At 45.5% G+C, this 23,325-nt stretch overlaps 4 protein-coding genes across 7 annotated transcripts in view; 2 read left to right on the forward strand and 2 right to left on the reverse strand.

Moving 5' to 3' along the window:
- The first annotated feature begins 1,715 nt into the window (after positions 1-1,715).
- Positions 1,716-6,228, forward strand: LOC133354444 (complement C1q and tumor necrosis factor-related protein 9-like). Of its 3 annotated transcripts, XM_061571268.1 has the most exons (4): positions 1,868-1,885; positions 2,059-2,116; positions 3,757-4,069; positions 4,955-6,228. In XM_061571268.1, the coding sequence occupies exons 3-4, from the start codon at positions 3,769-3,771 to the stop codon at positions 5,446-5,448; spliced, it is 795 nt and encodes a 264-aa protein (XP_061427252.1). In that variant the 5' UTR covers positions 1,868-1,885; positions 2,059-2,116; positions 3,757-3,768; the 3' UTR covers positions 5,449-6,228. The 3 variants fall into 3 exon arrangements, with proteins under 3 accessions (XP_061427250.1, XP_061427252.1, XP_061427251.1); XM_061571266.1 differs by lacking the exon at positions 2,059-2,116 and having other exon boundaries at positions 1,716-1,885; XM_061571267.1 differs by lacking the exons at positions 1,868-1,885; positions 2,059-2,116 and adding an exon at positions 2,717-2,793.
- Positions 6,229-7,895: 1,667 nt separating this feature from the next.
- The window catches only part of LOC133354460 (glycine N-acyltransferase-like protein), a 32,408-nt gene continuing 16,978 nt past the window's right edge, over positions 7,896-23,325 (forward strand). The window contains exons 1-3 of the mRNA XM_061571311.1: positions 7,896-7,961; positions 8,185-8,274; positions 8,490-8,601. The gene's annotated coding sequence lies outside the window, so the exon portion shown is untranslated. The remainder of the gene's footprint in view (positions 7,962-8,184; positions 8,275-8,489; positions 8,602-23,325) is intronic.
- On the reverse strand, positions 8,827-12,653 carry LOC133354442 (complement C1q and tumor necrosis factor-related protein 9-like). 2 transcript variants are annotated; one of them, XM_061571263.1, is made up of 3 exons: positions 12,513-12,653; positions 11,326-11,642; positions 8,827-10,791 (listed from the first exon to the last, which is right to left on the reverse strand). In XM_061571263.1, exons 2-3 carry the CDS (start codon positions 11,627-11,629, stop codon positions 10,298-10,300), a joined length of 798 nt encoding a protein of 265 aa, XP_061427247.1. In that variant the 5' UTR covers positions 11,630-11,642; positions 12,513-12,653; the 3' UTR covers positions 8,827-10,297. The 2 variants fall into 2 exon arrangements, with proteins under 2 accessions (XP_061427247.1, XP_061427248.1); XM_061571264.1 differs by having other exon boundaries at positions 12,603-12,647.
- LOC133354440 (complement C1q and tumor necrosis factor-related protein 9-like) lies at positions 16,498-19,644 on the reverse strand. Its single transcript, XM_061571261.1, has 3 exons — positions 19,566-19,644; positions 18,733-19,052; positions 16,498-18,291 (listed from the first exon to the last, which is right to left on the reverse strand). Exons 2-3 carry the CDS (start codon positions 19,037-19,039, stop codon positions 17,786-17,788), a joined length of 813 nt encoding a protein of 270 aa, XP_061427245.1. The 5' UTR covers positions 19,040-19,052; positions 19,566-19,644; the 3' UTR covers positions 16,498-17,785.

The following is a 23,325-nucleotide window of genomic DNA, read 5'->3' on the forward strand; positions in this document are numbered from 1 at the left end:
CCTACGTGTTGATTCATTAGGTTATCACCAATAACCACTTGCCTCAATAGTCTATTAGCCACAGTTCTGAATCTCACGCACTTCCCAACGGCATCAGAAGCAGGGGTTGGGGGGGGACGATACGAACCCCAGCTGTAAGCGATGATGAAATTCTTGCTTGCAACCTTTATCAGCTAAATGAGACCAGGCTATTGGGGGTTTGCATGGGGTCCTAGGTTGGATGACCACCACCGCAGAGGAAGGATACCAGACGCATCTTACAGATGACAAGCCAATGGTCAGTGGGCAAATCAGTTTCATGGTAGGTCCTGGTGTCAATGGCGTGGGCACACGTTTGCTGCTCCGTGACTACAATATAGATGTTCTTGCTGATGTCGGAACAGAGTGTTGGTGATTACAAGCCCCGTGGGCTGCACATAAGTCTAGCAGCCTCCTACTGTTGTTATTCAGCTGATCTGGCCCATGTCTTCCAATTACTCCAGCCCAGGTGCTTGTGTCACGATCCACTCGGGCATTAAAGCCACCCAATAAGACGATTCTATCCCGGGAGGCCACTTTAACCAGCACCTGGGACAGGATGTCATTCGTGTTGCATGAGCCATCATCACCTCTATTCCTCACCTGACGTTGATGAGAGAAATGAGCCCACCTCACGTTGATGGGCAGTCTCACAGCGTCCGACACTTCCCCTCCGCGTTATCCCTCATTGTTTTCTTCATAAGAAGAGCCTCTCCCTGTTGTTTGGCAGGTTCCTGGCTCGAGTGGAGGACTGTTTACACCTCATGGTGATTGGAGCCACAACCAATCAACCGGATCGCCTGTATTCCACCAGAGTAACTGGACTGGTCTAGTTCCCCCAGAGTAATGGCAGTCTCTCCTCCACAATGACTATTTGCACATTCCACGTGGCCAACCGCAGTGGTTTCTTTCCGTTGCTGGAGGAATCCCGCTAAGGCGGGAAATAATACGGTTTTGCCAAATGAGAATTTCATAGATGCCTGTCCCCCCCGGCACAAGCTCACTTCATTGTGTCCACCGTGGTTAATTGGTTAGGTAATTAAGGTGGATAGGTTACCAGCCCCTCGCACACAAAGACAAAGGTCCCCCGCATAACCTTAACAGACTGTTGGGGCAAGTGCTGTTAGCGAGCACCTACGAAGGTCCGCACAGCACACGAGGGTGCGGGCGGCCAGAACCACGCCGGGCCGCCTTTGTCTCCACAGTGGCGATATTTAAACACCGCACCAGGTACTCATTTGAAGCTGAGTCGACCTAGGGGCAGCCCAGGACCGGTTCAGATAATCATCACTGATGTTGGTCGTGAGCGAGAATCGAACTCGGGTCGCCGGGTTTTGTAGCGCTGTGTGCTAACCGCTACACCACCGCTCCCCATTCTCACTCATTCTCACACACACGACACTTACACACACACACGACACACACGCACGTGTGCATCCGCAGGTGCACACGTGCGTGAGCTCAAACTGTGATTACAAAAAGGGGGGGGGGGGCATTTCTGTTTCACGAATTGGAAGAAAAAAATGAAATGGGAAGAACAAGACCTAAACACACATTCGGAAACTGGAGACTTCTCATTGGGGTCAGCCGATATGACCCGACCCTGAGGTTTTATGGAAATGTAAGTTATCATAATCCCATAATTTGAGGCATTGTGTGTTGTAGATCCGCACACAGGCATCCACACTTTGATAGCAGTTCCTTAAATAAAAGGGCTTAAAGTCAGCCAGAGACAATGCCGAATGAGGAAGCATGCTTTACGGTATGACTTCTCCGAGACAACGTAAGCATGTACGTTGAACTTCTTTGGAACAGTACGCAGCGAACCGTGCTACTCGCAGGTGCGGGGGAAGGCCAACAGACGAAGGTAACACAAACTCTTACGCTCTTACCTCTCGTGGTGACAACCAAGTGCTTTTACTGGGACTGTTTCACGAGATGTCACCTTTTTTTCATCATTATTGTCAGTCAAATCTTTTATTTGGGTTATGTAAGATTTCCCCACGAATTTACGTAAACATTTGAATGAGTCCTTGACAGGCCCAGCTTTAATTTTGTGATCAAGACAAGCGACACTCAGGGGACACGGCTGCAAGAGGTGATGAAAGTGCTCATATATAATAAACTATACAGCGTCACAATTCACAGTTTATATCTAAAATGCTAAACATTGAATCAGAATATAAAAAAAAAACATTTATTGATGACCTGCAAAGAATGGGGCGGTGAAGTTGTAGAATGTATCGTCTGTCAGTACTGCTTCTTGACGTGGTTAGATTACCAGCAGTCACGTGGGCACTGATTCAGAGTGAGTCGCAGCTCCTAACGAAGATATTTATTGATGTATTTGAAAGCACGCACGGGTTTAATCCTCAAGCCAGATCATTTGCTCGCGAACAATCACGCGTGAACTTGTGGTGCAAGATTGCAGTCTACTGAAATTGAACAATGCATAAAAAACACGAATGTAATCAGGCTTCATGCCATCGCTTTGATCCTCTCTGCGAATGCGATGTCCGAGTCAGTTGTTACCCGAGCCGCGCACCCAGAGAGTCCCTCCGCCAGGAGCGATGGACTCAGCGCCTGTTCCCCCGCCACCCCCCCATGTACCCCAAAATGTCTCAACCCTGAGCCCGTTACCTTCCCTGGCACTCCGACACGCCTACTACTGGCCCAGCTATAAAAAGGAGGCATTTACCTTCAGCATCAGTGAGAGCCGTTCCCCGTTGAACGTTGCGGCCGGCGTCGTCGTATCAGCGTCTGCGTGACTTTGAGGTATTCGCGGTTTATTTCGAGTCCCGGCCCGTGGGGGAAATAGTCTCATGGCTTTCACAATGGCTCCTCAATCACTCTCTTTCGCCACAGCTAGAGGCATCGCATAGCATTGCGTTCTGGTCGAAGTTTCAGTTAATATCACAATTCTAACCACGCATCAATTGGTGGCTTTAGTTGAACCATGCCATGAAGTGAGGTTATGTTTTGTTTATCGCTTTGTAATTTCACATGGGAGCGCTTCTTCAAAATTAAGCAGTGAAAAAGACTCGGCACTTGATTTTAGGATTAAGGTGAGCGATATGGAGGCATTTAACAGCTGTGTCTTCATTTCAGCATAGGAACATTTGGGTAAGCAGTCAATTTCACAATTTTTGTGCAGTCTGCAAATTTAGTACTGAAACCAATTTAACAGCAAAGCGTGCATTATGCTTCATCATGTCTTCACATGATTGGTGGAGCTATGGAATTATGGATCATAATGGGGTAGACAGATGGGAGTTATATAATGAGACCTTTTCATCAGATGATAGTTACTGCCCTGGTGTTAAGGTTGGCACGATGGACTTGCAACCCAGACATCGGTTCTATTCTATCTAGCAGCTGAAACAATGGTGCACGTTTCTTTAATCCCACTGCCTCTGTTCACCCAGCAGTTATGCATTGATACAGGTTAGTCGATTGACAGGTGAGGTAAAGTGTGGGCACTCCCAACTCTGGCAAGATATCTGCCCAGCGTGGAAGAGTACGCAAAGTACCCTCTACAGAGCTCACAAGTGTAGGCCCATCTGTCAGCAGTGGTTTGAGCAAGGAATTGCAGGGTTGCACATGTTACGGTTCCTTTTAGATTCAACATCAGTCGGCCGAAAAAAATTGTGGGTCATATGGAGAATCTCCTTGCGGATGCTGATAACCCCGATGTCACTTTTGCATTTGCCTCTGGTTCCTGGACGTCGTTACTTGCAGCCGCTACGGAAGATGGCCCTGTGGTTGGGATCCAGCCTCCTGCTGCTAATGCTGCTGCTGCCGCTGCTGCCAGCGAAGGCTGCCACAGATATCCACCCCGCCGAGCAGGGAAAGTGTCAGATGAGCTACACGGGAATACCTGGGATACCGGGAAACCCTGGGATCCCAGGAAACCCAGGCAGTCTGGGCCCAGTCGGCCCTTCAGGAAGGGACGGGCGAGAAGGTCACCTGGGCCAGCCTGGAAAGAATGGCGAGAAAGGAGACCAGGGCGATCAGGGCCTGAAAGGGGACAAAGGGAGCGCAGAAGAGGCCGGTAAATCCCCTGCACTTTTACTGCACCATTGCTGGGCCTCCCAGTAGATGTAACTTCTAGTGACAGCACACATATTCAGTGTGCCTCTTGCATTAAGCAGACTATTAGACCAATGTATTCCTATGTTGACAAAGGTCCTGCTCTAAACATTACCTTAATATGTTTTTGGATATACGATATATATTGTGCCTAATTCAAGAGTATAAGACTGATTTTTACACGCTCTTATTTAATTCACTCTGTCTGTTGTTGTTGTCGTCGTTGTCGTCATTGTTGTCGTTGTTGTGTCCTCAAATCTTGTAACTCAATTTTTACCCACTTCCTAATGTGGTATCGACTGTAAACTTGGTATACTTATGTCATACTGATGACAATACTATTTTCTATCATAAAATACATATATTTTAAAATATGTTTTTATATGTTATGTTTCGGCTTGGGTCTAATTGTCCACGGTCAACTGACGTTGGCTGTAATTGACCACAGTCCCTTACGTTATGGCAAGCTTCGGGGCCACTTCCTGGAGTCGTGGAGTTCTTCCATTAGTAGTACGGTACATTTCATTAAAGTATGTTTAAAAAATGTTTTTTTAAATAAAACTTTTTATAAACGTGTTGATGTCTCATTAAAAACATTGAGGCAAACAACCCAAGTGAAGTGTGGCATTGTAAAAAATAGAACAATGCTTTTACTAAAGTTGGACATTGCAAAAAAAAATGTCTGCACGTAAATTATGGGCAAGTCATGAATACCAAAAAAAATATTCCTGATAAATACAAGTCTGAAAATAATAATAAATTCCGTTTTCTAAAATCATGACTTCCAGCAACCCAAAGCAAATGCTTCGTTTTCAATGTGCAGAAACTATTTATAATCCCTTCACAGGATTGCCTGGAAAATTCGGACCGATGGGTCCCGCTGGAGAGAGAGGGGATCGTGGACCTCAGGGAGAAAAGGGAGACAAAGGAGAAGTCCCGGCTGCCATCCCCAGATCCGCATTCACCGTGGGTCTGTCTGGATCGAACCCTCCCAGCGGATCCCCTGTAAAATTCGGCAAGGTCATGTACAATGAGCAGAATCATTACGACACGCTCACCGGCAAGTTCACTTGCCATTTCCCGGGCGTCTATTACTTTGACTACCATCTCACCGGTGGGCCTGGCACCACCCAGGTCTCCTTGAGACACAATGGACAAGCAGTTCAGTTAAAAATGTCCTCAACCGCCAACCTTTACAGCCTGTCCGGCGCTGCAGTGCTCCGTTTGAGAAAGGGCGATGAAGTGTGGGTGCAGACCGAAGGTGTTCACATCAAGGCTTACACAGACGTTAACACTGACAGCACTTTCTCGGGTGTCTTGATGTACCCTGACCTGCCTTGAACAGGCGCTTTTTTACCTAAGAACTGTTCCATTTAGCTTTGCTTGAAGTCTGACGTTGAACGCGTAAGGTGTGGTGCAAAACAGCACGCAAACAGCACGTAGACATGTGTGTACGCTAGGAGACAATACGTCAGCATATACGTACACGGCGTGCCAGTGTGTAGGTGTTCATGGTTGAGCTCTATGGCTCTCGGATTAATTCACATAGACACACAGTTACAAATAGCTAAAGACACAACATAAAGCATAATAATAGATGGTGAGTTAATTATTGCTAAAACAATGTGCATTGATTGTATACAAATAAAAACATGTAATTCAAATATTGCATATGTACTTCTTTGATAAAAAAAAATGGTGATTAGTTGTTTGTAAGTGACATTTTTTTAAAAATCATTCTGATCACTTCAATTGCATTGCAACTATGTAGCATTACTTACATTTTTTTAAAATAATACATTTTAAAAGTAATGGTTGATGTGTCAAAACAATGCTGCATAGTATACTCTTGGGTTCTTTCGGTAAAGTCACGTAGATAGAAGAAAATTAATTATAATAATAGATGACGACGTTTCAATCGCCACACAGTCAACGGCCACCTGAAGACACCTGAAGACACCTGAAGACACCTGGAGACACCTGGAGACGGTTGTCTGTGTGGCGATCGAAACGTCGTCATCTATTATTATTATTCTACTCACGTGACTTTACCGAAAGAACCAAAGAGTATGGATTCCTGCAGTCACGAAAGCTTCAAATCAAGAATGCTGCATAGTATTTGTGGAGGATGATTTCATATCATGAATATGCAAAATAAAGCATTGCAATGAGTCATCTGCCGTGTATATTGTCCAGGAAGTGTGTACTGCTTAAGCCACTACTTCAGGAGCTTGTATAATGCATGTGGACGTATTGGCGGTACATCGGTGTTGCGCGGTATAAAAACAGCACATTTTTGGTATTATTTTGTCTTTTCCCACGATTCGCAACCCCTGTCAGAAAATATTGCGGGGTGATGGTGGTGCGTCAAAATCAGTTCTCGAGAAGTTTTATATGATCGGGCTGAACACGAAGCCTCAGTTTGTTGACATATAGCAAGCACCCAACCTGACGACAATTGGCTTCTCCGTATGCCAAAGGCAGATTTGACTCCTCGTGCCCGAGACTTGGTCGGAGGGTTCCTCGGTTTAACGGACCGAAATCAACGGCCATTATTGACCTTTTTTTGCAAGTCTCATCGATTTTAGGCAGTTTTATGAGGACTGGTGTTATGCTGCACCGGTGTACCGCAAATAGTCTAAATACCCATGGATAACCCCCAGATAATGGAATCGATCTGCCACACAACATCTATCCGAGAAAAAGTAACGGATTAAAGTAAAACGTTCTATAATAGGACAGGGGAATAATATGAATTGAGGTGTAAATAGTAGGAGTTTTTGTGGACCCTATAGCACTCACAGGTAATAAAAGCAGTGGGTAATAGGACAGAGGATAAGAGTTCTACTGTATTCCATATACAAATTCACACCAGAAACACCAGTATTATATATGACCTCTTATCGACGACCATTTATCCGTAATTATATGCAAAAAATGTAATAGATAAGTGGATTAAATTCGGAGATAACATTGCGGATGATGGGATCCATGATGACCATCCTTCACATGGCCACAGTTGAGAGGAGATCTCCAAAGGCACCAATGATAAGCTCACCAAACAAGCTGCCCAGAATTAACTCACCATCATCACCTTTAATCAACTCGCACAAACAACCAACAGGACCGGGATGTGATGGCGTGTGTCCAGAGTTCCTCAAGAACCCAGAACTATATGGATGGCATCACTGGCTTGCAAACATCTTCACACACGAACTATCAAATCTCCCTCTCCTGAATCCCTCTGGTGGGCCACCACACCTCGGCATTTGGCGCCTGAACATACTGCCGTATGCAAGAATAAAATAAACACGTTATTATATCACTCAGGTGGGCATTTGATAACGTTGATCGTCTATCAATAGTAATCACTGTTATCACATAACATGTTAGCATGAGTAATGTTCATAATTTATTCAAGAGCATGCCGGTTAAAAAAAGGGTCCGTCAATACCCATGTATAACCCTCGGATAATCGGATTCGTTTTCTACACGACGCCTGGCGTCACAATAAATTCCTGTTCGTAGGAAGTCGCAGCGAAGAACAAACTCCTCGTGCCGCCAGTGCGGGTGGTGACGTGCGTCCATAACAAATATCGAGATGGCAAATAATGATAATGTTAAGGAGGTGTAATCGACTTAACTGCTCAACGCGAGCCATACATGCTTCTGATACGCGCATCGTCTTTGTTACTGTGCGCCCGGGTCTGACGCTGATGAGACTCGGCCACCTCTGGTGTTGGCCAATCACTTTCAAAGACAATCCATATATTATGATAATTATCAGAGCATGCTTGTTTGCATGTTTTGCCACAGGTACGTGTGGTTAATGCGGACTTCATTCCTTGCGAAAGGTATCTATTTGGTATTTGAATATATTAACACCTGTTTTATTGCCAGAAAGGGTACGACCAATTCTTATTTTGTCGTACGTAAGTAATGTAGGTGTGCCATGTCCAAATAAGGTTACCTTGACATGTGCTGGTGTGCTTGCATGGGCGTGTGCTTGCTCAGTTATGGAACAGGAATCCATAATGTAGCAGTGTATAGTAATGGAGTGCGAGAGTCTGTCGTCAGGGAAAGGGAGGTCTTGACCGCCCTACTCAACATGCTGCCGCCGCGGCCCTCGCCAGGACGAGCGGATTGAGAAACCAACGAACGCGTCTGGTGAGCTGTGAAGCTCTTTTTCACAGGAGTTTGCAAAGCACGACACCAGTGCTTCCCAAGTAGCCTCTGCACTATGCTATAATTATGAGTTCGTGTAGTTGTTAGATATATTAAGCGACCTGGCCACATATGATTGCTCAACTAAGTGGCTTATCATATGGATATGTATAGCAACTAAAAACTCTGAACGCGTTGTTTCTAATGTGGGGGTACAGACCGGAGGACCCGGAGACAAATCCACACGGCCACGGGAAGAGCACGCAAACTCCAAACATGCAGGCGGCCTGTGTCGGGATCAAACCCACCACCTTCTATATACCAGGCGAGGTCGTTAACATTTCACCACCGCGGTGCCCCATGCCTTTAAAGTCTGACATTGCCAAATATTGTACGAGAAAACTGCTCTAGAGGCGACTATTAGTATGATGACGTGGGACCCATTGACGTATCATTATGATTGTTTCTTATTAAAGTTCTTGAAGCAGTTGCTTAATTGTATAAACAGACAGTAAACACAACGTGTTACTCAATGTAATGCTTTATTTTGTCTGCTTGTTGATTATGTTAAATCATTCTCGACACATACTCTGCAGCATTGCTCTCAAACACCGAAAATTACATTTCAAATGTATTATTTTAAATTAATAAAGAAAGTACAGTTCAAATTCCTTTTAAATCATCAGATTTTTTTTTTAAATACAAAGATTTAAAAAAATATTATCTTTCACCATATAACATACCCTATCAAAGGAGTACATATCCAATTTGATAACATTTTCAAATCTGGTTTGTATAAAGTCACCGCAAATTGTGTACTTATCATCAATTGTGTTATGTTGAATAATATATTTTTATGCATTTGGCTACTGGTTTGCAATTGTGAGTTAATGTGCATTTTTATACTTGTACTAACACGTATATATACTGCCACAAAAAATAATATCACCGTTTGAGTATTGCATGGTGCAATATACAAAAAGCCCTACAATTATTTAATAAAAATGCCTGCGTGTTGCATTGAAAATGGCATACATGTGTTTATATGTATGTATGTTGAACTTATTTCGCACCGTACGTCGCCAACCGTGTTAATCGGAGGTGCGGGGGGGGCAACAAACTAAACACAAAACGCAATACTAAAAATTAGTACTTCATCTAGATTTAAAAGTGGCTTCCTAATATCGGAAGGAAGAGCGTTCCAGATTGCAAAGGAACTCATCTGAAAGCGCGCAAAGCAGTGGCCATCTTTATTCGATGGCCAGCCAAAAGCCGCCACTGTGAGGATGACCGGAATTTGCGTGCTGGTGTATGCTCCTTGACGATACATGATCACAGTTAGTGTGTATATTTGTGTTGACAGTCTTGCTAAAAAGCAGACTGCTATGGATTGATCATGCCACCAAACAGGCATCCAGCAAAAGCAACGCTGGTGGAGGAAGGAAACCGAGGCAGGGGACGACTAAGAAAGGATGACGGATGGAGTTGAAGACGGACTAGAATGGAGAGGCATAATAAAATATGGTTATTGCCAAACGTGAAGGACTGATGCTGGCAGCTTGTGGATTCAGCAGCCTCTGTAGAGAGGCTGGACGGCAAGGGAATCCACTTGTGATGACCAGCAAGCACATTCTTTGGGTCTTTAACTAGTGGCTAATGGCAGTTTTCGCTGGTACTTGATAGCAAAAGTGAATATCCAGATTAAAACACTTAAAATATGCACGGCCAGGGTAAATTGTGCGTGCTGACAGCTTTTATTTGCCTACCAGATAGAAGCTTCCTCAAGAAGCTACCAGCACTTGGACCAAAACGTCAGACGTCATGCTGAACAAGACGCGGTACAACCAAAAACACATCGGAGTTCTATGCAGCGTAACCATGAAAAACGATCCGGTATGGGTTGGCTCATGTACTGTCTAATAGTGTACGTATGTTCACGTGCTGTTTGTGTGCTTTTTGCATCACGTACCTTACATGTTAAGCGTCAGACTTCCAGTAGAGCTAATCGAGTAATTGAATGCAACCGTTAAGGTAGGCCAGGGTACATCAGGAAACCAGAGAAAGTGCTGTCAGTGGTAACGTCTGTGTAAGCCTTGATGTTAGCGCCTTCGGTCTGCACCCACACTTCATCGCCCTTTCTCAAACGCAGCACTGAGGCGCCGGACATGCTGTAAACGCTGCTGGTTGAGGAATATGTATTCTGAACTGCTTGTCCATTGTGTCTCAAGGAGACCTGGGTGGTGCCAGATGCTCCGGTGATATGGTAAGCAAAGTAATAGATGCCCGGGAAATGGCAAGTGAACCTGCCGGTGAGCGTGTCGTAATGATTCTGCTCATTGTACATGACCTTGCTGAATCTGACGGGAGATCCGCTGGGAGGGTTCGATACAGACAGACCCACAGTGAATGCGGATCTGGGGATGGCAGCCGGGACTTCTCCTTTGTCTCCCTTTTCACCCTGAAGTCCACGATCCCCTCTCTCTCCAGCGGGACCCATCGGCCCGATCTTTCCAGGCAACCCTGAGAATGGATTGTAAAGAATGACGAAACAAAGCAGAATGGCCGTTTACTTTTTCTGGCAATAAAACAGGTGTTAAGATGGTCCATGCCCAAATAGATACCTATTGCAAGGCATCATGATACTTGCAAAAATGTCCCGTAGAATAATTTTTCCATTTACTGTAAAGCAAGTTTTTTTGTCAAATTGTACTTATAAGTAAATATATAATTGAATAATAATTGGACCATAATTGAATTGCAACGATGTGACATCCATGTTTTAAAACTCCGACGTGTAGTACGGGCCTGATTTGTATTTTTACGAAAAGAACATCATTAATTGTTCCATTGACTCATAGGAACATTAAAAAAAATACCCAAAACGTATACTGTACTAACAAACATATATGAGCAATGCTGAATATGATCGCCTTCATCAAATACAAATAATGTATTCCAAACAGTCTCCTAAACGCAATAGACACACCGCACATCTACTAGACTCTGCAATGTCCGGCAATGGTGCCAGTGGCAGTGCAGGTTTTTGTTTGTTACCGGCCTCTCCTGCGCTCCCTTTGTCCCCTTTCACGCCATGATCCCCCCGGTCTCCTCTCTCGCCGTTCTTGCCAGGCGGGCCCTGGTTCCCTTCGCGCCCGTCCCTCCCAGTCGGGCCGACTGGGCCCAGGTTCCCTGGGTTCCCTGGGATCCCAGGGTTTCCCGGTATCCCCGGCAGTCCCATGTAGCTCATCTGACACTTCCCCTGCTCTAGCGGGTGGCTGTTTAAGGCGGACGTCACCGGCAACAGCATTTGCTGCTTCAGGAGCAGCATTACGAGACTCGATCTCAGCCACAGGGCCATCGTCGGTAGCGTGCTGGAAGAGATATGAAGTCCAGTTAAGAACACAGGCAAATGAAAGTGACATTTGGTCATCAACACCCAGAATTATATTCTCCACCGCCTATCTGCGTACTGACATATGATCTATAATTCCATAGCTCTGCAAATGATGAAAAAATATGATTATGACGAATTTATATTGTGCTCATCTTCTTGGTTCTTTCGGTCTTCCCGACAGACCTGTTTTTCACCTGAGGATGGCTGCTTGCGTTGTGGCCGAAACGTCGTGAGAATTATTGTATTATGTTTTATTTTTATTATTTTATTATTTCCATTCTACGTGACTTTACCGAAAGAACCAAGAAGATGAATCTCTGCAGTCACGAAAGCTTTAAATCGAAAATTATTTTGTGCTGTTAAATTATTTGAATACTGAATGCACATACTATTCAATAACTATGAAATTCACTGTTTACTTAAGTTGTTTTCTGTAAAAATGAAAGAAACATTAATTACTCCATATCGCTCATCTTATCTCTAAAAGCCAGTGCTGCGTACTTCTATATGATCCATAATTCCATAGGTCTACTAATAATGAAAAAATATAATTAAGAACGATGCAAGCTGCGCTGTTATATTGCTTCTAAAAACTACTATATTCACACACTTTTTAACAATTATAAAATTGACTGTTTACCTAAGTTGTTGTCTGTGCAACTGAAAAGAGCATCATGTAATGTTTCCATATCGCAAATTTTCCCCATAAAACCCGGTCCTGTCTCTTTGGGACCACTCAATTACAAATATGGACTCCTGTGTGTATCTTATCAATGCAATAACTAAATCAATTCACACTGTTTAAACCCTAGCGAGCAGACAATGTGTGAGCGATGCTAGAAATTACCTCGAGCTACAGTCTAACAGAGTGACCGAGCAGCTGCTGGGAAGTGATGAGACTTTCCTCTTGGGCAAACCCTACATTAATCTTACTGACCGTGAGCTCTGCAAACAGAAGCCACTACGACGACCGCAGTGTTCAGTGTGGACAGCTCAGTGGTACTGAAGTCGCCTCTTATTTTATAGCTGGGCCAGTAGGCGGAGTACCAGTTGACCGTTGCGGCTTGGAGTGAAGGACTTTTGTAAAATCTGGCGCTCGGCGCTGAGTCGAGTTTTCCTGAGAAGGAGCATGGAGTGACTTCTCAGATGACCGACTTGGACTCGGCTGTCCGAGTCGAATCATCGTTTTTTTCCCCCAATGTCTATTTATTGGTGACCTTACATGCCCAGAATCAAATATTTTGCCGACATGAAAACACGTGATAGCTTGTGCAACATCCTCGAAAAACTTCTTGCTTTTTTGTCACGCGTCAAGCAGTGACAGCAGTCATATCGTTCATGCACGCTACCGCTTTTGGCATTATTTCTGTCTCATTTACGTACTCTTCTATAAGGAACCGCTGTCAAAAGTGTTCGTGCCCAATGACTTGTTATTATATCTCCCGTTATGCACATCCCAAATGTAAGGCCAAACGGGATGACCACAGTTCCACAATGAGCATTTGGGTTATTTTTCACTTGGTCTTTTGTCCAAATTTCAGCAGAAATATCAGGGAACAGAAATTCATCTCTTGCCAGTTTCGTAAGAAGAGCACCAGCTCACGAATGTGCACGCACGGGTACCCCCGGTGGTGCAAAAAGCAGTGCTGCCTTTGTCTCTACTCAATGGTGGTGCAAAAAGCAGGCACTGGGGAGACAAAGGCGGGCCTTCTTGTCGTCCCGTGTTGACTCTCGAGGTTCTCGTAAACAATACTTCCCTCAACAGTCTACGTAGGCTACACGAGGAATCCTAACGTGGTTGTTGTATTGTCCTCCAATCCCAGTGACCTCGGTTCGACTGCTTGCTATGCGCAACATAAGTAGAAATGGATCATCTTTTTTTTTATATTTAAAGCTTTCGTGACTGCAGGGATTCATATTCTTGGTTCTTTCGGTAAAGTCACGTAGAAGGGAAATAATAAAATAATAAAAAATTAACATAATAAAATAAAATTCTCACGACGTTTCGGCCACAACACAAGCAGCCGTCCTCAGGTGAAGCACAGAGCTGTTGGAAAGACAGCGCTCTATGTTTTATTTTTATTATTTTATTATTTCCCTTCTACGTGACTTTACCGAAAGAACCAAGAATATGGAGCATCTTGTGCGTTGGCCTGGGCATCTCGCTTCACGCCACCTAAAATGAACGCCTGGGTGCAATGGTCTGGCCAATATCACGAGTGACTGTGAATACAGCAGCAATGGATCAACGTCCACGTCGCGGGCCTCGTTAGGTACCCAAGTCCCCGGATGAACTCACGGTTCAACCAGAGGATCTAATTTTGCGAGCTCCAAACTCTCCTCGCATTCCGGGCCTCACCGCCACCTGCAGCTCTCTCTGTCTGTCTCGTCCTCTCAAACCGCTGCGGTTCTCACGCCGTAGGACGCCACACTCCGATTTCCGCAGCTCAACCTCGGGGGACATTTGGCAGCCCAGCACAGCTTCATCAGTACGCGCGCGCAGAATAAATGAATGCATACTGTGGTATGAAGACAACAGTGACCGAACGTACATGGTTTCACCTCATCGCCTTATTATCCATTGTGCCCTCTCGCGGCATTATCCTTGGTTCGAAGTGGTATGTGGACATACTCTTTGGTTCTTTCGGTAAAGTCACGTCGAGATGTTAACTCCCTCGCCTGGTATACAGGAGGTCGTGGGTTCGATCCCAACTTCCACGCGTGATGTCTATTTGCAATGTGCATGTTCTCCTCCTGTTTCCCGCTCCTAATTCAGAAACATGCGTGCAGAGTATATTTGTCTGTGATACATTCACACGCAATAAGAAGCTTTGTTGCTCCGTGGGCCTTACCTGGTAAACAAACTAATGGTTTAAATTGTGGCAGTATGTTCCATTGTGGCTGGATAGTGTGTGTGATCTCATGCTACGCGCTGCTGTGTGTGATTAGTTACGTGGTTGATTTCCGGCAATATATTTAACACACTTTTTTAATACATCCTCAATTATCGACAACATTTAATACGAAATGAGTTTATGAGATATATTGCTCTTTATGAAACATGTATTAACGTGGTGTCTATTCGCTGTCTTGCGCGTGTGCTGTGTTGCTCACCTAACAATGATACAACTTCCACCGCTTATTCGTATTTGAGTGAGTCAAACCTTCCCCCTCCCCCCCCCCCCGCTATTTAAAAAAGTCCTTATTCCAGATGCGCTGCTGCGGCCGTCTGGAACGCTCTTCTTCTAATACTAGGAAGTCACTGGAGCTATGCACTTTTAAATCATCTAGATTGAAAACTAATTCCTTGAGAACTGCTTCGTGTGTTTAGTTTGTTGTCCTCCGCCCGCACCTCCGATTACCGCAGTTGGTTACGTACAGTGTGAAAGAAGTTCAACGTACATATACATATATATGTTGAACTTCTTTCGCATTGTACATAGCTAATCGGAGACTTGAGATTAATGAAAAAGAAAGATGTATGATGAAGCTTTAAGGCGATTGGTGAGTTGACAGTGAAGTTGATTGGTTTATGATGATTACTAAGTCATGATGTTGAATGGTAATGCTTTGAAGATGGTGCAGAAGTATGCTCCAGCGCATCTGCCATCAGGTCACCACTGGTTGTGGCTGGTTTGGTGCCCTTTGTTAAGTGAACGCATTTTGTTCATAGAGGCATCTTTGTAGTTGAACTTACAACTAACCCCCGTGGCCTCGTTGGGTGTGTAGCCACATTTACAAACGTATGTTGCGCTCGCGAGGTAACTTCATCTTATACCGAAATCACGAGCTGGCCAATTGCAAATGTTGTAGCACCGTATCTATATCACAATATTTAATGTCACGCTGTCAATCCACTGCTGGATCAAGGCTTCCCCAACGATGTGAGCCGTGGCCTGGGGGTGGTGCGAGTCCAGCTTAACGAAGAGACATTTGTTTGTTGCGACAAGTTAATTGAAAAAGGAATGAAGCAATGTTACATTTATTTGCGATGTATATTCGCACCCCTTTTACACAATTTCCCAGGAATGTCTTGGGCAAGAGAATATTTCTGGTTTTATGGATGTTATCCTCCCACGTACCGTTTGGGAGATCAAGAGCATAACAGACGTACGGACACACGCGAATTATCTATACACTGAGTTGGTGTACTTATCACAGCCAACCGTGCTAATTGGAGGTGCGGGGTTAGGACAACAAACTAAACGCAAAAAAAAATTCTAAAGAAATTAGTTTTCAATTTAGATGTAAAAGTGCACAGCTTCAGTGGCTTCCTAATGTCGGAAGGAAGAGCGTTCCAGACGGCCACAGAAGCGCTCCAGACGGCGACAGATGCAGTGACCGTCTTTGTTCGATGGTCAGCCAAAGCCGTTGCGAGGATTAGCGGAGTTCGCGTGATGGTTGATGCCCTTTGGTGAGATCGGAAAGGTTGTATCGTGGTTCATTTCTGGCAAGCACTTTGTGTGTAACGAGTGCGACCAGCCGTAGCAAATATTACAAATCCTGAAATTTACAGATACTGTAGTGTTAAACCGCTTCAGAGGAGACGATTGATATGATGATGGTGTATGAGGGTGGGAGGCATTGGGAGAGTCATTATTATTGTATATTGGTAAAATTTATTGAAGCATACTTTTTGGTTCTTTCGGTAAAGTCACGTAGGTAGGAACATTTTTTTAATGATTATTTTTCTACCTACGTGACTTTACCGAAAGAACCAACGAGTATGGATCCATGCAGTCACGAAAGCTTCAAATCAAAATTGTATTGAAGAAGTGTCTTAAATGTATAAACATGACATACAGTGAACACCACTCATTATTCGCTGTAATGCTTTATTTTTTCTGTTTATTATATGAAATCATTCCCCACAAACATTGCTGTCATACGCCGACAATTACTGTTAACATGGATTATTTTCAATGAAGAAGTACAATCATTTCCGATTCATTTTAAATCATCATACAATATTACAATTTTTATTCACATGCGAATTTTTTTGTCACCATATCACGTACCATCTCAAAGCATTACACGTGACATTGTGTGGAAATAATTCGCTTACCGTCCATTTTATTTGATATTGGGAATTCACGTATTTGGCCACCGGTATGCATTTATAGACTCATGAACATGTTATACCTGTGTTAATATATACCCAGACTGTGAATATTGTATATAGTGAGACATGAATGATTATCAGAGTTTGAGTATTGCATCGTGGAACACATATATATATATACGCTTGAAATTATAAACGAATCCAATTTTCCTCTATTCGGCATAAACAAATATTTTAAAAAGTTACCTGTGGATTGGATATTCACCTGCATTTGTTTGCACATATGTGATTACAGTTGGTGCGTATATTTGCATTTAAAGAAATAAGGAATACAGTCTGCTACGGTTTGACCATGCCAGAGGAAGGTCACCAAAAACAGGAATCCAGCAAAAGCAACGCGGGTGGAGGAAGGAAACAGAGGCAGGGGACGACAAAGAAAAGATGGACTGATGGAGTGAAAGACGGATTAGAATGGATGAGGCATAATACCAGATGGTTGTTGCCAAAAGTGGAGGACTGATGCTGGCAGCTTGTGGATTCAGTGACCTCTGGAAAGAGGCTGGATGGCAAGGGGGCCCCCACTTGTTATGACCAGCAAGCATATTGTTTAGCCTTGAACTTGTGGCCAATTGCAGTTTTCGCTGGTACTTGATGGCAAAAGTGTATATCCAGATTATTGAAGCAGCCCTCAGCACAACGTGTAAAAATTGCATGGCCGGAGCCGGAAGAAGCTCCCAGCACATGGACCAAAACGTCGGACATCATGCTGCACAGCACGCGGCACAGCTAAAAACACATCGAAGTTCCAGGCAGCAAAACCACGAAAAATTATACAGTTCAGAAGTTTATTATCCGAGTAAAATTACCCATTGAGATACGCAGCTCTTTTTCAAGGATGACTCGGCCAGCAAGAGTGAATGAACACGATATAATATAGTATGGGTTTGCTCATGTGCTGTCTAAGAGTGTATGTTTATTCGTGTGCTGTTTGTGTGCTTTTTTGCACCACAAACCTTACATGTTAACGATCAGACTTCCAGCAGAGCTCGTTGATAAATTTAATGTAACTGCTCAGGCAGGTCAGGGTACATCAGGAAACCAGAGAAAGTGCTGTCAGTGGTAACGTCTGTGTAAGCCTTGATGTTAGCACCTTCGGTCTGCAACCACACTTCATCGCCCTTTCTCAAACGCAGCACCGAGCCCCCTGACATGCTGTAAATGCTGGTGGTAGAGGAATATGTATTCTGGACTGCTTGTCCATTGTGTCTCAAGGAGACCTGGGTGGGGCCAGATCCTCCAGCGAGATGGTAAGCAAAGTAATAGACACCCGGGAAACGACAAATGAACTTGCCGGGGAGCGTGTCGTAATGATTCTGCACATTGTACATGACCTTGCTGAATCTGATAGGAGATCCACTAGGAGGGTTCGGCACAGTCAAACCCACGGTGAATGCGGATATGGGGATGTCAGGTGGGGCATCTCCTTTGTGTCCCTTTTCACCCTGAGGTCCACAATCCCCCTTCAGTCCAGCGGGACCCATCGGTCCAAATTTTCCAGCCAACCCTGTAAAGGAATTATACATGATTTCTGCACATTGAAAATGTTAATATTTTCATGATATCAGTTGCTATTCAGACATGTTATCATATTTGTATTTATAAAATATATATTTCATTGGATTATAAAAATGGGCCCATAATTAAATTGTAACAATGCACATACGTTTCATAAAAGCAATTTGGGCCCGATTCGTATTTTGATGAAAAATCCAACACATTCAAAAACACACGTTAATCGTACCAGATTTATGAACAAATAATGCATAAGTAATGTTGCATTTGATAAGCTGTCATAAAAGCAGAGCCTTTGTCAACAGATGAATAATTTGGTCAAAACAGTGTCTTTAACGCGATAGGTTATTCTCTATAATAGTGCAGCCACTCGAGTTAACATCTGATCTTTGTAAAACTCTGCAATGTTGCAGTAACAGTGAAGTGGTTTTACCGGTCTCTCCCACGCTCCCTTTGTCCCCTTTCAGGCCCTGTTCTCCCATGTCCCCTTTCTCGCCATTCTTGCCAGGAAGGCCCTGGTGACCTTCTCGCCCGTCCTTCCCAGGCGGGCCAGCCAGGCCCAAATTGCCCGGGTTTCCTGGGATCCCGGCGTTTCCCGGTAGTCCTGGCATTGCCATGTAGTCCACCCGACACTTTCCCTGCTCGTTGTCGTGAACATCTGCGGCAGCCATCGCCGGCAACGGCAGTTGCCCCTGCAGCAGGAGCAGCATCACGAAACTGGATCTCAGCCACGGGGCCATCGTCTGCAGCGTGCTGGAAGAGATATGAAGTCCAGGAAAGAAAACAGGCAAATGGAAATGGACATTGGTCGCCAGCACCAAGAATTATATTCTCCACCTCCTATCTGCGTACTCCCATATGCACCATAATTCCATAGCTCTACCAATGATAAAACATATGATTATGACGAATTCATTTTATGATGTTCAATTATTTAAATAATGCATGCACATACGATTCAACAATTATGAAGTTCACTGTTTACCTAAGTTGTTTTCTGTAAATATGAAAATAACATTAATTACTCCATATCGCTCATCTTAACTCGTGCTGAGTCATTGGCACTGCTGAATTTCAAACAAGTATTCCTGTGTATAAAATATCAAAGTTATAACTAAAACATAACAAACGTTTTAAACCCCAGCTAGCAGATCATGTGTGAGAGCAATGCTAGAGATTCCTTCTAGCTGCCGCAGAATGATCGAGCAGCAACTGAGAAGTGATGAGACTTTCCTTTTGGGCAAACCCTACATCAATCTTACTGACCGTAGTTCTGCAAACAGAAGCCACTACGACGACCGCAGTGTTCAGTGTGGACAGCTCAGTGGTACCAAAGTCGCCTCTTATTTTATAGCTGGGCCAGTAGGCGGAGTACCAGTTGACCGTTGCGGCTCGGAGTGAAGGAGCTTTGTAAAATCTGGCGCTCGGCGCTGAGTCGGTTTTCCTGGAAAGGAGCATGGAGTGACTTCTCAGATGACCGACTTTGAAGACGCGCGTCGCGTAAAGCAATTTACACAGTACACTTACCGTGGGGTAGTTGTTGAATGAAGGATGATTGCTTTATCTCTTCAACTTAATCAAATCTGTGCACATAAACACACTTGAGCGCTTTACTTTTGCAGCTCTCTTTATTTTACTCTTTGGTTCTTTTGGTAAAGTCAAGTAGAAATAATAGATCACGACGTTTCGATCTACCTACGTGACTTTACCTAAATAACCGAAGAGTATGGATTCCTGCAGTCACGAAAGCTGCAAATCAAGATCTCTTTGTCTTCTCGACCGTGCAAATACTACCGTTAGGTTTGCCAAATGTTGAGGTGAGCTCAGACAAGTGCAGTCCTGTACTTGTTACGAAGGTGAATGTAATTCTAAGGTGAGCGATACGAACATTGTTATTTTTTCCTCAAATTTAATGTGTGTGATATATTTTTTCAGTGGATTGGCATTCGCAACAGGCTCAGTCTTCAAGCAACGGACACCCTGGATTTAGATTATCGGGCGGCCCCTGAAAGGCACATTCCTAGAAGGGATGGTGGTCATGTGTAATAGACGAGTGTGGGAGTGGCTATGTACGGTGCGAAAGAAGTTCAACATACAGGGACTCCTCTACTTTATACAACTTTTAAAGTCATTCCCCGTGTTTATTGTACATGCCGTACATGTGTAGTGATTGTAGCATGACTACTGTGTATACCCGCACACGTGTGACGTCACTATGCCGGGAGCGTCACGACCACGTGGGTCTACATACAAACATGACGTCATCCCGGCTGGAGGGGGGAAAGACGTAAGGGCCAGTGCGGGACTCGGGAGGCCACGGGGGTGCTGCGAGGCCGTGGCATTCGCTGTGATCCCGGCTGGACACGTAAGCGGATCCCAGTGGGGGCCGGGGGGCCCAGGGGGACCTCGGGGGGGGGGGGGGGGGGGCACGTGGAGAGGGTTCTCGAAGGGACTCGTGGCCGGGTTGGGGCCCGGGCACGCCGAGCCCCATATAAGCAGCCTCCTCACGAGGTTCGGGGCTGCCTGTGCCAAGAATGAAGATGCATCGTGAAGACGCCAAGAAGAGTCAAGCCTCCAGTCAGCGGACCTGCCAGTAGCCCACCTGGCTGGGTCACGCCTAGAGTAGCTGAGAGTTAGAGAAGTGTGTGTTAGCTAGAGTAGGTCGGTGGTCACCACTCTATGTGTAATGTACAGTGTTATAATACTTACTGTTCTAATAAATTAGTGTTGCCTCCCAAGAAGTGTGCACCTAAATTGAACCCACTACATATGTTTGGAATCGACTGGAGTAAAGTTGGACTTATGAACAAATCTCCTTACGAACAGTACCTCTGGAACCTAACTCGTTCGTAAGTAGAGGAGTCCCTGTACATGTGTAGTGACATAGAATGGGTCACTAAGGTGTGTATCGCTGGTTGCTAGCAGAGAAGGGGCATCTGAGGACGTAGCAGCTCGGTCGGCTAGCAGGGCACGTGATAGGCCGGGGTAAGGGATGTAGGGCAAAGGTGACAGAGGGGACACGTGGGGTATAGCTCAGAACCTTCTGGTAGGTTCCAGAAGGGTGCGCGGCCGAGCGCGGAGCCAGGCCACGCTGGGGGGCATAAAAGGAAGGTCCCGACACTGAGTCAGGGCTGTGGTCTGGAATGGAACCCATCATTCTACGTCTTCGTCTTCACCTCTTCGGCGTTGTTGGTCAGGCAGTGTGCCAGCTATCATGACCAGTTATATAGTTGTCCCCTGTGCCTGTGATGGTTGGAATAAATGTGAGTGCCTTCTACTTCTAGTGCCTCCGAAGTGACTCACGACACAAGTGTAGTGACATTGAATTGGTCACGTAGCAGCATAGCGCTGGCTGCTGGCAGGGAAGGGGATCTGCAGCTTACAGCAGCCCTGACTGACAGCAGGTCACGTGATAGACCAGAGAGGGATGTAGGGGAAAGGTCACTGAAGGGGCACATCGAGAACCCGCTAGTAGGTTTCAGAAGGGGGCGCGGCCGGGGGCGGGGCCGGGCACCGCTGGCAGTATAAGAGGGGCCCCGGGAGGGGACCTCGGGGCTGTCATCGTGTGGAGTGGGGGGGGGGGGGTCCCCATCGTGCTGCTGGAGTCTTCGCCGCCGTCTCCGTCTTCACCGTCTCGGCGTCGCCAGTCAGGCAGTCTACCAGCTGTCCTGACTGGAACCGTAGTTACCAAGTGTCAACTGTTAAGGCCGTTTAATAAAGAAGTGTCTCCTACTCTTAGTGTCTCTGAGTCAGTCACTACACATGGACCTAACTCGTTCGTAAGAAGAGTCCCTGACATGGAACTAACGTGTTCGTAAGTAGAGAAGTCCATGCAAATCGACATCGTGTTTGTAAGTAGAAGAGTCCCTGTACATTCACCTAACTCGTTCGTAAGTTGAAGAGTCCCTGTACATGGACCTAACTCGTTCGTAAGTAGAAGAGTCCCTGTGCGTGGACCTAACTCGTTCGTAAGTAGAAGAGTCCCTGTGCGTGGACTCCTGTACTGTTCATACATACAAAGAAGGGAACACCCGAGGGGATGTCTCCCGTGGGGTGGCAGCGATGTAATTGTCCCATGTGCAGGTGGTCGATGGAATTCTGCATGACAAGGACTCTGAGAGATACTTTTGACTTGGGGAGACCTTCATTTGGCAGTGGATATAGATCGTGGTTACTGATGATCAAAGTAATTGTCCAGTGTTAACTTGTTTTTTCAACGGTTTTATTCAACAGTTTTTCAATGGTTTTACTTAACTTGATTCCTCTGTTTGTCTGGGTCAAATCTTGTCATCAAAATGTCGTCCATTTCCCGTTGTCCAATCAATTCCACATTTTGCACACGTACTCAGATCTTGTGACAATGCATGCTTGTGTAATAAAAGACTCGGACGCTTCTCTCTGACTCCGTGTCCTTTATTTGGGTTCGCGTTCTCCTTCCCTCACGGCACTCCTCCTGAGACTCTCTGCCTGGCAGCTCCACAGCTGCCTTCGCTCCCGTAGCCTTCCGCGCTCCTGCAGCTCCGCTGCAGGCTCTTGGTGCAGCCCTCCGGCTGCTCTCACAGCAGCTCCACCGCTGCTCCCTGTTCCTCCGTGCTCGGTCACCGCTGGCCGGCGGTGCCGAGTCTTACCGTGTGTGGCGATCTCGCCACTCCCCAATCTCAGCCCTCCGTGGCCTCTGTGGCTATCTCGCCATCTCCAACCTCAGCCCTGCGTGGCCTCTGTGGCTATCTCGCCACTCTCTGTCTCTATCCCCAACTCTCTCTTCCACCCCGCTGGCTGGCGCCGTCATGAGCCCCTCAGCCACCAGGCTGAGGCACGGCGACCACCCAACGTGTTCACCACCCTTCACTCCCCCGACTGACCCAGATGGCTTCCTGTCTCCCCGCTATAACTTCTCCCCCCCCCCCCCGTGACCCTGACTCCTCCCTCTCGGATCGTCATATCTGCCCCGCCCATTTACGCCCACATTACACCACCCTCCCCCGTAGAGAAAATTCCAGCCGTCCTCGGCTGAAACAGAACAAAA

This window comes from Lethenteron reissneri, chromosome 47 (genome assembly GCF_015708825.2).
Source record: "Lethenteron reissneri isolate LAM-NWPU_2019-01 chromosome 47, ASM1570882v1, whole genome shotgun sequence".
Classification (NCBI taxonomy): domain Eukaryota; kingdom Metazoa; phylum Chordata; class Hyperoartia; order Petromyzontiformes; family Petromyzontidae; genus Lethenteron; species Lethenteron reissneri.

Bases quoted from the DNA above. Each gene is read 5' to 3' on its own strand.
- LOC133354440 (XM_061571261.1), bottom strand. From the start codon at position 19,039: ATGGCCCCGTGGCTGAGATCCAGTTTCGTGATGCTGCTCCTGCTGCAG. The intron at 18,292-18,732 runs GTAAAACCACTT...ATTCCTTTACAG, and splicing joins AGGGAGCGTGGGAGAGACCG to GGTTGGCTGGAAAATTTGGA.
- LOC133354442 (XM_061571263.1), bottom strand. From the start codon at position 11,629: ATGGCCCTGTGGCTGAGATCGAGTCTCGTAATGCTGCTCCTGAAGCAG. The intron at 10,792-11,325 runs GTAACAAACAAA...ATCCATTCTCAG, and splicing joins AGGGAGCGCAGGAGAGGCCG to GGTTGCCTGGAAAGATCGGG.
- LOC133354444 (XM_061571266.1), top strand. From the start codon at position 1,808: ATGTACGTTGAACTTCTTTGGAACAGTACGCAGCGAACCGTGCTACTC. The intron at 1,886-3,756 runs GTAACACAAACT...CGTTACTTGCAG, and splicing joins GGGAAGGCCAACAGACGAAG to CCGCTACGGAAGATGGCCCT. The intron at 4,070-4,954 runs GTAAATCCCCTG...ATCCCTTCACAG, and splicing joins AGGGAGCGCAGAAGAGGCCG to GATTGCCTGGAAAATTCGGA.